This window comes from Myiozetetes cayanensis, unplaced genomic scaffold, assembly GCF_022539395.1.
Source record: "Myiozetetes cayanensis isolate MyiCay16 unplaced genomic scaffold, myiCay2020 scf3, whole genome shotgun sequence".
In the NCBI taxonomy this organism is placed as follows: domain Eukaryota; kingdom Metazoa; phylum Chordata; class Aves; order Passeriformes; family Tyrannidae; genus Myiozetetes; species Myiozetetes cayanensis.
The window spans coordinates 7,252,343-7,268,873 of record NW_026087521.1 but is presented as its reverse complement, the minus strand read 5'-3'; the positions used below and the strand labels follow the sequence as shown (position 1 = coordinate 7,268,873).

At 41.3% G+C, this 16,531-nt stretch overlaps 1 protein-coding gene across 3 annotated transcripts in view; it reads left to right on the top strand.

Moving 5' to 3' along the window:
• The window catches only part of GRM3 (glutamate metabotropic receptor 3), a 104,131-nt gene extending 88,344 nt beyond the window's left edge, over positions 1-15,787 (top strand). For all 3 annotated transcript variants that reach the window (XM_050324885.1, XM_050324886.1, XM_050324887.1), the window contains 3 exons: positions 2,849-3,915; positions 9,412-9,586; positions 15,240-15,787. In XM_050324885.1, coding sequence (XP_050180842.1) covers positions 2,849-3,915; positions 9,412-9,586; positions 15,240-15,313 — 1,316 coding nt within the window. In that variant the 3' untranslated portion in view covers positions 15,314-15,787. The remainder of the gene's footprint in view (positions 1-2,848; positions 3,916-9,411; positions 9,587-15,239) is intronic.
• Positions 15,788-16,531: the final 744 nt, after the last annotated feature.

Sequence of the window (16,531 nt, the reverse complement as noted above, 5' to 3'; positions counted from 1 at the left end):
TTTAATGATTTCATCCTTTCCATCTGAAAGAGGGTGATTTATTTTCCTGTATCAGCAGCTACTAAAAATGAATGTTTCAAGCTACAAGCTTTGGTCAACTTAAAATATATTATCCTACAAAAATCTTTTGTTTATACTTGTAGCATGAGAACAGCCCCATGGAAGGCAACTATTCATGAGCTTCAAGCTAACTCTGTGTGAGATTACCTGCTCTGCCTTCTGTACCTACCTGCAAAGTCTAAGGAAAATACTTTGCTCTGTTTCAATGATAAATATTCTATCAGAACTAAGAAGTTGTTAAACATATTACACAGAGGAAATTCCTTCCTGAAAAGTGCTGGTATTTCAGACCGTAAGGTAACTTACACTGGGGTGTTTGTGCCCTTCAAGTTTTGATGCCAAACAACCAGTTTGCAGTTTGTTTTGCTTACCTGAAGCTCCACTGGCACCAGTAGCAGTCACAGGCTCTCAGCCCATCCCAGGAGCTGGCCTGGATAACACTGAAGTGAATAAATTGGCTCTTAAAGCTGGGCTGCTGTGTTAACAGCTTCTACAATCTATATGAGTGTCATGAATAATGAAATAAGACACTGGCAATGACAACACATTATTGAAGAGCTGTTAAGTGCTGCATTATGATTTCGTTTTAATGCTGCTCCTGGATGAGAGAACTCGCATGCCTGTGCGTGAGGAGGAGGAGGACGAAAAGGGAAGCTGCTTAATATTCTTCTTGTTGACCTATATTTTGAATACCTGTTTAATTTAGAGCATGTAATTTCCAGGATGACTGGCCATTTGGAAGAGTATTGTGCTGCTTTTAAATTTTGTGCACTCAGAGGTCTTGTTGGACTGCAGAGTGGTACAATTAGATGCCAACAGTATAGAAGAAGATAAAATAAACCTCTTACAAGTTCCTGGGCTACCCACTCCTACTCTGTACCATACAAGAAAGACATGGAGCTCCTGGGGCAAGTCCAGTAGAGGACTACAAAGATGATAAGAGGATTACATCATCTCTCTTATGTGGAAAGGCTGAGGGAGCTGGGCCTGTTCAGCCTTTAGAAGACACAACTAAGAGGAGACCTCATAAATTTATATCAGTATCTGAAGGGAGCCAGCCACTTCTCAGTGGTACCAAGCAATGAAATGAGAGGCAATGGGCAGAAACTGGAACACCTGAACATGAAGAATTTCATTTACGTGCAGGTGACTGTGCACCAGAGCACGTTCCCTAGAGAGATTATGGTGTTTCCCTCACTGGAGATATTCAAGAACTGTCTGGACTCAATTCTGTGCCATGTGCTCTAGGATGACCCTGCTTGAGCAGGGCAGTTGGACCAGATGACCCACCAGGGGTTCCCTCCTTCCTAAATCATTCTGTAATTCTGTCTGCAATCCTACAAACCAAGGCTGTCCACCACTGGAGCTGACACAGGTGAGGTGATAAAGTGCAGGAGTGAGCAGGGATAAGAACAATCAGTCTTGACTCAAACCCAGAAGAGAGTATAGGTGACTTAAATTATATTCCAGTATTGCTCTACAATAAGCAGAAAGTTGGGAAAGAAATGCCCTCCAAGTGCATCACCTGAGGATATGCAGGTTACATTTCAACACTCCAGCAGGGGCTTCTGTGCCAAAGTCCAGTGTCCCTTTTACTGACCTTAGCCAGTGTATTGCAAAATAAGGTAACACTCTGCAGGAATAAAGGTGAAAGAATTTGGCCTCAGTGCTTTAAAGAAGCTAAATAAATCTACCACAAGAAATCCAAAGTATCTGGAAATTGAAGTGGAGTAAGATATTACACCCTTATACAATATTGCTCATGCTCAAGCACAGCATGGGCACAGAGGTAGGGAAAGAGATTTATTCCAGCAATGGCAGTGGAACTACTTCTGTAACCAAAAACACTGGAGAATAAAATCACCTTTATTGCTCATCAGTGGCAAAAAAACCCCTTTCACTTCCTGCCTATAAAGTCTTTCACCTTTGATGCTACAGCAAATGGCCAATAAATCACATGGTAAATGCAATTTCCTCCTACATTTTTAATATTTCTTCATTCCCTGCCAAAGCCTCAGATGGAATAAAAACAAAACTCTCCGGAGCTTAGCAGTTGGAAGTGTTACAATATTGATTTCACAGAAGGTCACAGATACAGTTTGTGGTTTTTTCATCTATTCCCCAAACAAGATACAGGACCAAAGCAGCATGTGCTGGAAACCTCAGACCACACAAGAAATATCAGAAACTGGTAAAATTGAAACAAAATAGAAGGGATTCAAAACTTCCTACTACACAGGGAGAAGTGAAAAGACATAGTAAGAAATTGTTGAGGACTTCACAGTTACTTCTCCATCATCCTGAAAATTAATCCTCTATTCAACTGTATTCCAAAGTGTTGGCCTCAAAACAGCATTTATTGATCTGACCATCTGAATTTTCTTATATCACGGCAGCCAAGTTTCACCAAACAATGTTGAGTCTCAGTTAGAAGCAGACCTCTTTCATTCAAGAGAAAATGTGAAAGGTAACAGCAGTGCTTACTGGGGGAAGTAACTGGAGAATTGATTTGTATGCAAGACAAAAACCAGTAAGGAGATTGGTCATCTTACACTTACAAATATATGTCATACAGCAAAGTGAAATAGAGTTGTAGTATCTGAGCTCTTCTCTTCCTCCAGGTTCAAAACTGAGGCAAATACAGACCTTTTGACTTACCTGTTGACAATTGGGTTCTATGAGCTGTCAGATGTCTGTGCTTGCTAAAGGGTTGAAAAAAAGTCAGATGCAGCTTTGGTAATAACATTCTCTGTTCTTGTTTGTTTGTTTGTTTGTTTTTTCCCCACAGCTCCCTTCAACCCTCCCAATGATCCGGACAGCATGGTCAAATTTGATGCCTATGGAGATGGGATAGGACGATACAACGTGTTCAATTTCCAGTACACTGGAGACAAATACTCCTACGTGAAAGTTGGTCAGTGGGCAGAAACTTTGTCACTTGAGGTGGATTCTATCCAGTGGTCCAGGAGCGCTGTCCCTGTCTCCCAGTGCAGCGACCCCTGCGCTCCTAACGAGATGAAGAATATGCAACCAGGAGATGTCTGCTGTTGGATTTGCATTCCCTGTGAAACCTACGAGTACCTGGCTGATGAATTCACTTGTGCAGACTGCGGACCTGGGAAATGGCCCACAGCTGACCTGACTGGCTGTTACGACCTACCGGAAGACTACATCAAGTGGGAAGATGCTTGGGCAATAGGTCCTGTTACCATTGCATGCCTGGGCTTTATTTGTACTTTCATGGTTATTGGTGTGTTCATCAAGCACAACAACACCCCCCTGGTCAAAGCCTCTGGCCGTGAACTGTGCTACATTTTGCTCTTTGGGGTCTTCCTGTCTTACAGCATGACTTTCTTCTTCATAGCCAAGCCTTCTCCAGCCATCTGCACCCTCCGTCGCTTGGGGCTGGGAAGTTCCTTTGCCGTCTGCTACTCTGCCCTTCTGACAAAAACGAACTGCATAGCCAGAATATTCGATGGTGTAAAGAACGGTGCTCAAAGGCCCAAGTTCATCAGCCCCAGTTCTCAGGTCTTCATCTGCCTGAGTCTCATTTTGGTCCAGGTGGTGGTGGTGTCTGTGTGGCTCATCCTGGAGGCCCCAGGCACCAGGCGGTACACTGTTCCCGAGAAGAGAGAGACTGTCATACTGAAATGCAATGTCAAGGATTCCAGTATGTTAATCTCCTTAACATACGATGTAATCCTCGTAGTCTTATGCACTGTATATGCCTTCAAAACAAGGAAATGTCCAGAGAACTTCAATGAAGCCAAGTTTATCGGTTTCACAATGTACACAACGTGCATCATTTGGCTGGCCTTTCTCCCTATATTTTATGTGACGTCCAGTGACTACAGAGTAAGTCTTTGGATATCTGTTTCCGTAAATCATATGAATCACTTTAGAGGACCATGTCAGCATTCACTAAAAGGTTCTTTCAGTTCTTTTGTCCCCTGGATCCCTTGCAAACAAGTTCTCTTTCAGTGTTAGCAGATTTTGGCTTACTTCTGAGAAAGACGGTCTCATTTCCAAAAGAACATGTACAGTTAGAGCTGGAAAGGATTAGCACTATCAGTCTGATCGTGATAGAGACACAGAGTATGGATTAAGTATTCATACAGGTTCATGAATATCTGACATCATAGTTCTAACAGAAAAACCTAGTAGATCATGAGCTAGAATGAGTCATAATGAGTTATTTGGCAGAAATGGGCCTTAAAATAAAATCTGAGATACCTAGTCTCCTTCTGCTATTGAAATGTGGTATTTTCTTCCAAGTAAAAAATAAAAGGATAGAATTTCAAAATTTCCTATTAAACACGGTTGGTAAAAAAAAATCCAACAAATGTTATTCTTTAAGAAGAATAGATAGAACTTTTTATTCTTTCTGCACTTTGTAAAACACATACTCATTGAGCATAAAATATTGGTCAGCCTACACCAACAAACTCTAAAAATATTAAACTGTTTAAATTGTCACATAGTGTTGCAAAGCTTCAAGTTCAATAAAATCGTATTTTTGAAAGGAAGGAAATTGTCTGAGAAAAAAATTCAGATCTGCTCCACTTGAAATCTCACAGTTATTATGATGTGAGAAATGAGTGAGGGATTTGGCTCTTACAGCAGTTTTCAGAAAATTAGTTCAACATTCTGCCTGGAAGAAAGGTAGATTAGCTTAGGTGGGTATTACTGCTATTAGAGTGTACATGAAATAGCATATAAAACTGGAGCTAATAATGTCATTTAACTTAATTTTGGTGTGACCACCCTGGAACAATGTATTTAGTACTATTTTTCTCATCTTAGGAAAGGTTCTGAAAACCTCGAGAAAACATGGATAGCTAACAAATGACGCAGTAAGACACGCAGAGTGACAGTAAAAGAGCTAAATATATTTAGTCTAGACAAGAGTAAACCCAGGGAGACGTGATCACAGACTATAAATAATTTCCAGGCAACAAAAAGAGAGGAAGGGATTATTCAGTCTCAGGAGAAGTTAGAATAGCGAGTAATGGATTGAAACTAATGATGGAAAAGTTTAAGGAAGGCACTAGGGAACAGCTCTGGACACCCAAAGCAATCAGGAAGACAGACTCAGCAGACAGGAAATATCAGTGCAGACAGTCACATGAGTGGACAGTGCTGACAGTAATGGTCAAGAGGAGCATGACTTGATTGTTCAAGCAGAATTTTACAGCCTTATGTCCTGAGTGGGGTTTTCAAAACCACTTGTAGGCATTTAATTTAAATTCAAGATTCCAAATAAGCAAACTCAAGTCCTACAAAATCAGCAGAAAATGCTTTTAACACCTTTTTTATACTTTCACAACAAGTCTGCACTGCTGGGGTTGCTTTGAGAAACCCATATTTAATTTCCATGCAGTGTCACATGTTGACTATGAGTCAACTTGTGCCATCTTAGTGTAGCCCAATTCTGGTAGCACCCCCAACAAAAACCTTAGAAACATAATAGTAGCAATAAAATAATTAATGCTGTCTGGCTTGAGATTTCATCTTTAAGCACAAACATCAGTTAGGACTCACCCTTTTAAAAAAATAAAGGGAGAGTTCCTTAGAATTTATCCAGAGATTTGTTATTGAACTCACCACAGTAGTTAAAGAACAAAAAAAAAAAAAAAGTAGTTCAACATAGGATACATTCATACCAATACTGAAGCAGAAATGTTCCTCTATGAACCCTATATGACAGGTACTTGACAGCATGTTATCACTATGTTGAGATTGCAGCAAATACACCTGCTATTTGCATCCAGACTGTTAATGGAGGTCTTAAGCTGCATTGGTGCTAATATCAACCCCTGCAACAACTAGTGACCCACCTCTGTCTGGACTTTGAGACACTGATCTCAATCCTTTGAGCCCAGCAGTTCAGCCAGTTTTCATTTCAACTCACTGACCACTTATCTAGTCTGTACTTCATCATATTGTCAACAAAGATGTCATAGGAGACTGTTAAAAACCTTACTAAGAACAAAGTATATTCACTGTTTGCTCACCATCCACCGAGCCAGTCATTTCACTGTAGAAGTCTTTCAGGGTGATTAAACAATTTTCCCTGTGTCAGTCCATGCTGTTGACAGCCATTGCTCATCCATGCAAACATCCCAAAACATTTACTTGATTTCCTGCCCACTGGGATGGGCCACTGCCATTGTTAAGCTTGGACGAAATGATTCTTGAAAAGCAGCCAGGTTTCCTTGACCGCCCTACTCTCCAGGTATCCTATGGTATTCTTCCAAGAAGTTGCCTGAACTTCTATGGACTTTTTGCCTGGCTTTATCCTCTTTTGGAATCCTGAATTCCACCATTTGCTGGTTGCAGCAGCTGGAGCTTTCTCTGCCTCTCTTCTGCCCTTCTGTGTTGTCCCTCCAGTCAGTATTAGACTGAGAACTGCCCAAAGAAAATCAGAGCCTGCAAACAGGAGACTTCTTCCAGTTATCTGAGTAATGCCTCTTCTTCTTCCTGAAACTGTGTCAGGAGAGGCTGGATATTAGAAGAAGGATCTTCACCCAGAAGGTGTCTGGGCACTGTAACAAGCTCCCTAGGGAAGCCATTCCAGGACCAAGCCTGACAGAATTTAATAAACTCTTGGACAATTCTCTCAGGCAAATGGTGTGTTTCATAGAATAGAATCATAGAATGACTTGAGTTGGAACAAACCTTAAAGATCATCTAGCTTCAGCCCCTTGCCACAGGCAAGGACACCATCAGTTATTCAGAGTCACATCCAGCCAAGTCTTGAACACCTCCAGGAACAGGGAGTCCCCAACCCCTCTGGGTAACCTGTTCCAGTGTCTTACCACCCTTATAGTACAGAATTTCTTCCTAATGTCTAACCTATTTCTACCCTTCAGCTTAAGGCCATTCCTCCTTTTCCTGTCACTACATTCCCATGTGAAAAGTCGCTCTCCAGCTCTCCCGTGGGCCCCTTTTAGGGTCTCCCTGGAGCCTTCTCCATGCTGAACAACTCCAACTCTTTCAGCCTGCATTCATAGGAGAGCTTATCTTGTCCTCTGATCAGCCAAGTGACCCTCCTCTGGACTTGTTCCAACAGTTCCATGTCTTTCTTTTGTTGGGAGCCCCAGACCTGGATGCAGCACTCCAGTAGGGTCTCACCAGAGCAGAGTACAGGGGCAGAATCACCTCCCTCAGCCTGCTGGCCATGCTGCTTTTGACACAATTGTGTTTCTGGGCTGCAGGCGAACATTGCTGGGTCGTGTCCAGCCTCTCACCTACCAGCATCCCCAAGTCCTTCTCAGCAGGGCTGCTCTTGATCTGCTCATCCCTCAGCCTGTATTGATACCGGGGTTGCCCCAGCCCAGCTACAGCACCTTACAGTTGGTCTTGTTAAACCATACTATAGGTCCACTTCTCAAGCTTGTCCATCTTCCTCTGGATGGCATCCCATCCTTCAGGTGTGTCAGCTGTACCACTCATCAGCTAACCTGCTGAGAGTGCACTCAATCCCTTCATCTATGTCATTAATGAAGATATTAAATAACACTGGTCCCAGTACAGATCCCAGAGGGACACCACTTGTCTCTGATACCTGTTGGGACTCTGAGCCTTTGACCCTCTGGATGTGACCACCCAACCAATTTCTTACTCATCTAACAGTCCACTCATCAAATCCATCTCTCTCCAATTTAGAGATAAGGGTGTTGTGGGGGACTGTGTGAAAGGCATAACAGAAGTCCAGATAAATGGCATGTGTAGCCCTCCCATTGTCCACTGATGCAGTCACTGTATCACAGAAGGCCACTGGGTTGGTCAGGCAGGACTTGCCCTTGGTGAAGCTGTGCTGTCTGTCCTGAATCAGCTCCCAGTTCTCCACGTGCCTCGGCATAACACATGGTTTAGCAGGATTTCCTCCACTCCACCAGCACACCAGTCCAGTCTGTGAGGCCAGGTTAAACACTGAACCACTGGAGTGACCTGGATTAAAAGGAAACCTGTGGGAGGGAGCTATTTTTAACCCAAATCATTTAATTGATTGAGTGTGTAATTATACCAGCACAGCTGAGCTGCTCCAGGAGGCACAAACCCTAGGAAAGCAGAGTGGGGAGGAGGGCTTTGATAGTGAAGAGAACTTACCTTGAAACTAATGAAAATAAAGGTAGCTTCATTTATTCTTTTTTTATAAGAAAACTCCCTGTCTTATCTGTACAGCACCCAGTTCAATACCCACCTGAACTGACAGCTTAGCTCCATGGACAAAATGCAGAGAAGTGAAAGTACAACTAAGGTGTTCCTTTCTCATGCAGCCTCTGTAGAACCTTCCATGTTCACTCACCCCATGAAAGCTGAGTACATTTTCACAGTGCTTGCCACATCCACGTTGTGTAAAGGGTGATTATTATATGATCACATTAATTATAATTATTGATGACAAAACACCAATCGTGCTCAGTATATATATAAAGTAACAAAGTCCATTCCCTACTCTATTTTTTAATTTGCACCAATTATTTCTGACAAGGAGATATGAGAAGCATTCCCATGGATGAAGGCTAATCTCCAAGAACTACAGGAGTGTAACTGAGGAAAAATGAGCCGTGGATGTATAATCATTCAAATTAAGCAGTAGAGTTTAAAGCAGTTTAATTCAGCATCTTAATTAAGGAATCTACTTGGAAGAAAAGAATATAAACTGAAAATGAGGCAGTAAACTTGCACCTAGTCATACTATTGAATAAAAAGGATAAAAGACAGTGCCATCAAAGCTATGCTAACAAATGCCCTGAAGCAACTACCCTAAAATCCTACAGCCTTACAAACAATTCAATTCTTAGCTCAAAAACTGATGTCTCAGAGTTAGGACACCTTTCAGGCCCACTCTGACAAGAGTCACTAGCTATTATGTTTACTCCAAATTACACATATATTTCTGCAAGGGATTACTCAAATTCTCTGAATAGGATTGAGGCTGGAGACTAAAGTGTTTTTCAGATGGATGCCTTGCATGAGACATATAAACCCACATGATGTATGGTGTGTGTGAGCTGGTTCCCACTGCAGCCAGGACTGTTCAGATATTGCATGAAAGGCATTACAGAGGGTTCCCTCATCGAGTTAGAAATCAAGGGTGTGAGAGAAAGAGTGCAGAACTATCCTTTCTGTACTAAACAGAGGGAGAACACACTCAATCAATCTCCCCCTGATATGAAGAGACACAGCACCACGCACCTCACTCATGCAATCCTGAGATTGTGGAAGAAAAGGATGCAAACCCCCAGGACTGTGGTTTTGCTGTTGCATGATAATGTCTCTAGTATTCTGCATTTCAGAGTTTTCTGTGCTGAAACACAGTGCTTTGTGCCCGCTCTGTCCTAGGTGCAAACCACCACCATGTGCATCTCTGTGAGCCTGAGCGGCTTCGTTGTGCTGGGCTGCTTGTTTGCACCCAAGGTGCACATCATCCTTTTCCAGCCCCAGAAGAACGTGGTCACTCACAGACTCCATCTCAACAGGTTCAGTGTCAGTGGGACCGGGACAACTTACTCCCAGTGTAAGTAACAAAACTGTCACTTTTCTATAAGGGTGTGGGGTTGTGGTGAATTTGGGTAAAGGCAAAACAGGTCTTTTACCAGCAGGAAAAATATCTTAATGGGCTGAACTTTGTGTCCTGTGAAAGGATCACTTTCTATGTGTCTGGAGAGAAAAATCCATCCCCTTCCCAGGGGAATCAGCTCAGAGTGTGCTCTGAAGCTCACTGAAGTCAGCAGAAAGTTTTTGGTGGGCTTTGACTCCAGCATGTTGCGCAAAGCAAATAGACCCTGTGGTTCACTGTCACCCTGGCAGCTGTGACAGGAACAGATTGCCTTGGAGTATTCCTGTCAAAGTGACGTGCTGGCAGGACCCTGGTCACAGCCCAGCACGTTCTCAATGGCTCATCACCTGCATTATCAGGAAAGGCACCAAGTCTGCAGCAGAAGCATCCAAGGGATGCCATAAATGGCATCTGTATGCAGAGCATGATCAATACCCTTTGTTAGTGCCACAGCCAGGAGAAGCAATCAGTGCTCTTTTGCAAGGACAGCTCATCTGCTCTGCTTCGCTCCTTTCCTTCATCTTTACTCTCTTCATTGCAAGCAGATTCACAGCTGTGATTTTGTTTTGAGGCTGTTGCTCCTTATCTGTGTGAGCTTCTCAGAGATATTTTTGGATTTAAAAAAAAAAAAAAGGTCACCTGTATATTTCTTTGGGGTTTGTTTTGGTTTTTTTTAAATCTAGCCTAATTAGCTTAACTAGTCAAAGATGGGAGCACACAGCACCTTGTTAGCAGAGCACTGTGGACAGCGTGTCTACCCTGGAATTCCAATTGAAATCACACTACAGCTATAAAGAGGAAGGGAATAAGAAAGGGGTGGGAGGGAGGGGCACAGAACAAGGCTTGCTAGCAAGTTCACACTAACCTAGGCTGAGGTTTTTAAGTGTCACCTAAATTTCAAAATTGGCTCAAAACCTTTGGCACTTCAGATTTCAGACAGAACATGGAAGTAACTTGGAACCCTGCTGTGTATCACCATGGCAGGGATTAGGAGGTAAAGGGATCCCAACCATCTCCAGCTCTCCCCACCCAAACCACACTGTACGTGAATGCCCAGGGTCCCTTAACAAGAGAGCAGCCATGTGGCTCTACATGTTTGCCATCTCATCAGAGTCAGAGCTGCATCCAGCCCTGACACCAGGGAGCAAACACTCCTTGCTATTTTGGAAAACTTAATGAGATGGCCTTGTGTGCCCAAAGTACTAAACATTCCCAAAGGACCAATGGATTCCCAAAATCCTGAGAAGTTTGGTCCCATGAGATTATTTTCATCCCTTGGGAGTTTTGTGTAAGTGCTCTTACCAAGTTTCTTAATACTCTCATGCTGTAGAATAAGCTTAGTCAGAAATCATTTTGATTCATAAATACTTTGTACGGGATTCTGGATTGGGTTTTGGAATTTGATATTTTCATTTTAACAGCTGGATAACGTGTGCATGCAAGCATGCATGCAACAGAGAGACATCCTCAGTGCACATCTTTGCATTAAAGCCTGTGTTTTCAGGTTTGTGAGTAGCTTTAAAACATTAAGAAAAGCATAAAAATCCAGACTTAGAATCTCTTTCTGCTTCATTGTTTAGAAAGGTGGCTCCAGGCTTGTACTTTCACTGATTACACTAATTGAATATGGGATGTCTTGTTGAATTTTTGAACCATAGAAAGACATGGAATTAGAGCTAAAAGGTATATCACATAAAATAGAAAAAGCCTGGAAAATAAATAAAATTATATTTACAATTATTTTGGAAAATAATGCTGAGAATTTAGTCTCTATCAAAATACCAGTATTTTCAAGATGAGAAATTTTCCCTTACTGCTTTCCAATTTTTTGTAGATTATTTTAAATCAATTTCTATTGTTTTTCCTAACCGTTTAGTCATTTGTAGAACTCCAAAAAGGTTGCCATCCATATTGATTCTAATCTATGTCTAAAATATTCCTGTCATCAGTCCTGGGCCTGTCAGCTTGTTTTTATTTTGGTCTTGATGGTATTTTCATCATTCAGAAACTTCTTAATATCAGATTGATATCAGGGCATTCAAGTATGTTTAAAAAGCCAGTTCTTATTCATTATCAGAGCTCTGGAGGTCAGGAGTACCCAAGTTGCTTGAATGGGCAGTATTTTTCCTGTCTCCCATGGACTTCCATGTCCATTGCATCTCAAGGTTGCCACCACCTCTTTACTCCATTGATTGTTAATTCCATGAGCATAGTGAGTCATGAACAGCAAGAGACACACAGACAGTTCTCAACAGAGTTCCCTGAACCATGAAAACTGCTCAAACACTATGAGAAAAGGTAAGTGACACTCATGATGCTCTTGGGTAGTCTAAGTGTTAGCTCTAAATGAGTGTCACAATGACATCCCTAAACTGAGCAGTGGAGGGAGAGCCTGAGTAAATGGTCAGCTCTATAAGCTGTAGTGTGATAGTGGTCATGAGAGTTAAACTGAGCACCTCATGCAGTCATTTGAACACAGCTCTTCTTTGCTACATGCTCTGCAGAAAGCAAGCAGAGGTGAATACTTTACTCGGCAAGGAAACTTGTTTTAGAGGCACCAAGCGTTGATCATTTTGATAGCTAAAGTCTGGACTAAAAAAAAGAATATTGATTTAGGATGAATAGAGGCAGGGTAAGTCTGTACTAGGTATATGTGTTTTGAAATGTATATATCTGTACACACTTATTTGAATCTGAAAATTTCCATTTGACAAGGTGCTGCATAAGTTCTGCTTCCCCTGTAGTGTTTCCCCCAATGGGATGTTCCCCAGTTTTCTTAAGGCCTATTTTGTGGATTTCAGCATTCGTAAAATTTCCTAGAGAGCTCAGGACTGATTTTAAGTGCCTAGATGATTAAGGCTAAGCTTTTACACCCAGAAGATATCATTCTTCCAAGTTATGTCCACATGGAGAGCTGCACACACACTTGAGCTCCTCCAGGTGTCCTCCAGATGGGTCAGAAAGAGAATTGAAGCTACTGTTTATAGCCAGACTGGTACATTTTTTTCTCTCTGAATTTATTTTCCTAAACCTTGTTCCAACCAACCCTGGTATATGACCTTTATATATGATTAACTCATGGTTATTCAGCTACGAGCATGAGCAGAGGAGACAACACTCTCAGGCACATGGTGTGATTTTTGGGGTTGTCCTGTGCAAAGCCAAGAACTGGACTCAGTGATCCTTGTGGGTCCCTTCCAACTCAGGATATTCTATGATTCTATGATTCTAAGTGACACACTGACAGCATGTTGGGATCTCCCCATTCCTGGCTCTGTAGGAATGCTGCAAGGTGGCCACAGCAGTGCTGGCTCTTGCGTTGTACCTCTGGTTCTTTTCCTTGGATTGTCTAAGCAAAATCAGCGACAGCCAGAAAAGAGGAGATCAAAAGCATGAACTGGAGCCAAATCACAACTTCTGGTGATGTCACACCTTTGCCCTTGGTCTCAACACAAGGCAAAATGAAAGTGAAGTGTCTCTTGCATATCCTGCAATATTTCAGAAAACCCCTTGGCTGCTTCTACAGGACACTCAGAACCCTGCAGGGCCAGTGGTTAACACTGCTGAGGTCTGTAATGAAAAGCAAGATCTTTTGTACTGTCTCAGGAGAGCTGGATGCTTGGTGTGAACTCTTTACTCCATCCAGCAGAGTTAATAACTTCATCCCAGCACAGCACGAGAGGGGTATGTGCTGTGGAGAAATCCTGAGAATTCAAAAGGCAAGGCCACTACTTTCTTGTCTACCACCACATATTTCTGTCCAATTTTGATATCCTCCTGACCCAGTTACCGTACTATTTGAGCTATTCATGCTCATCAATGTGTTGGACTTCAAAAAAAAACCCAGAAGCTAAAAAAGTACTGGATAAGTGACTGATGTTCAGGGGGAAAAAAATGCTTTTGCCTGTAGCCATACTGCAGTTGAACGGGGATTTGAATCAGGTTTCCTGAACAGAACTGATTTTTCTGCTTTCCAAAAAAAGTAGAAATAAAAGTAACAACAATAGTAAAGAATTTAGGTCAATGTGCTGCCACATTATACCCAGTGAAAAACAGAACACAAGACCTGATAGTTAATTTTCCCAAACTGCAAACATGATACCCTGTGGCCTTCTACCTACAATGACTGCTTCCACATCTGTGACTCAAAACACATATCTGTGTTGTGAGATATCAAACTCCATCTACCTAATCCAGAACAGGGGCTCATTCTTGGCTCTCCTGTTTATCAGGAATATGTCCTGCCCTCTAAGTAGTAAGTTAATTCAATACATGGCTTTAAATTTCTCTTTTTAGAGCAGTTCTCTTTTACGTAAAATATTAATTCAGTCAATGAAAGAATTAGAAATAGTAGCCGATTTGAGGAAAGAATTATTTGTTCTAAAAATGATGCTGAGCATCTTTAATGAACCAGTCTGCAACTGAGAGTGTAGCCAGCACCAGATCTGAAAGATTGAGCATGCCCTTGTCAGCTGAATAAATTGCTTTTTACACTGGATGATTGAGTTTACTAAGTCATTGCTTGCCGTGTGTTTTCTTTGATGAAGGCATCACATTTCTCTGGGTCACTGTTACCATTAACCTAATGTATCTTTCAAAAAACAGCTTTGTGGTACTGTGGGCAGAGATGTCACAGAGCAACTGAAAACACATTCTTGATGACCAGTGGATAATTTTAACAAAGATGGACAAACCAGCTTGCTTTTAAATTAAAATCCACAAGACTTTAGCAGAATGGGGTAATATATTCTACAATCAAAAATAGATTTAGAAGCAGATTCTAGTACTCAGATTCAATTACCATCTGATATCATTGGAGCAGTGAAAAGCTGATGTATAAAATGTTATACATTGCAAACAATTTTATCAGAATCTGGCCCTCGTCTCTGGATGCATCTTGAATCCTGATCCAGAGCTCCTAGAAATGAAGTGTATCACAGGTAGAAATTATTCTGGGATTAGGTGAGAAATAATCTTGCTTTTAAATGCAGTTATTCAAAAATTTCTTCACTTCATCCAACATCTAATTATAATTCTTATAGTAATTAAAAAGTAGATCAACCCAGGGTTCTAATATGCAGAGGTGGATTTAAAGGTACATATATTTTAGTTACAAGAATGTCCACTCCAATTAGCTGAAAGCTCAAAGGATCAGACCTTATTATTTCTTGCCAATAAAACACAAAGAATCCAAAGATTCACTTTTTACTTCTACTGAGATATCTTAGCACCACTCTAGCTGTATTAATTCACACTAACATGCAAAGTGCTATAAAGTGAGACCCACTGGTGCAGACTCATCAAAAAAAAAATAATCATGTATTTTATTCCAACACTTCTTGTAGAAGTGTAATCACCCTGCGTGTTCCCAGTGGTCAGCAAAGTGAAATCAGGTTTCTCCAGGGGATGCTTCAGCCTCAGGTCTGAATTGCCATGTAGAGGTGCAAGCAGCACCTCCATCAGCTCCGCTGCTGACACAGGCGTGTAGAGGGACTTTTCATTAGGCTAAATTGGGTGAGATGGTCCGGATCGACATAAATTCTAATCCTGTGTGTTGTCATTTTTTGCTGTCCTGAAGTGAGTTGATTTTTCCCCTCTCTTTCTCTTTCAGCATCTGCCAGTATGTACGTACCCACCGTCTGCAATGGGAGGGAAGTTCTGGACTCCACCACTTCGTCTCTGTGATTGTGGCTCGTGGTTCAGTTCTTGAGTTTTTAGACTGTTAGGCAAAACTTTGCACATGTTGTGCACTCCAGAAAACACCAGAAAACAAAAGAAATCAAAGCAAAATTAGTACCTTTTTTTAGAAACAGTGTAATAAATTATTTTTGAGGATTGTACAGTATATAGTGACGTTCTGGAACTTTTTAGACTGATTTTAGCCCTTCTGTTGTTAACGGTCGTAAGGGACATGTAAATAACCATGGTTCACAATGTGCATAGTCCTGCAGTAAGGGAGTGATTTGTTGCAAGCACAGTTGCAATGTTAGGTGACTTCTTTCCTACGAATTTTTTTTGTAGCTCCTTGTTGTAATTAACTTAGACTGCATTTCTATGTTGTATATTACAGTTACCTTATGTGTAACAGATTGGTTTTCTCAGCACAAAACAGCAGTATTAATGTAAAGGCACCAATAATAAAAAGGTAAAAGTTTTTCAGCATGGTTTCATTTTTGTTTCTTCCTCTTTCAAGGTCATTACATTCTTCTAGAGAGCAGGTTAGGTGAAAAGGATAAAAAGTCTGGAGTGTGTGCACACAGGTATCTTTGTGTTGGTCTGTACCTGTGTTATGAAATCCATAGCACATAATATGTGCTTACAATTAATAGTTTGTCGGTGTCAAATAGAAATTCCTTCTCTTGAAAAAAAAAAAAAAAGGCACATTATTAAAGCATCACAAGTTCTCTTTTTGTTATTGAAATGTAATTTTCAAAAGTAAAAATGTCTAATTGCATCTCAATGAGATATTAGCAACAAGTTTTTGATCGCTGGTTCACTCACTTGGCACGACTTAATGCCATCATGCACACAACAGATTAGTAGCACATAAAAACAAAGAGATTTTAGATTAGGTTGGAAGAAAATCTGTCAGAAAATTAGCTGAGACTGTTTTATATCTCCAGCCAAAACAAAGCTGGTTCAGTCTGCCTGCATCAACAGTGCTGTGAAAGGTAATTGGAGCACTGCAGAGAAAGAGCAAAAAACAGTCAAAAAAGAGAAATCCAGGAGACATTTACACACGTCTCTGGGGTGACCTTTGCGTTCAAACCAAATGCTTCAAGACACACATACCACCTACTTAGACAATTGCAAAATACCTTGAAAGTCTGGCTTTTATAACTGCTACTCTTAAAGCTGCCCTCACTCTATTGAAACAAACTGAAATCCTCCCTTCTGAAGGGT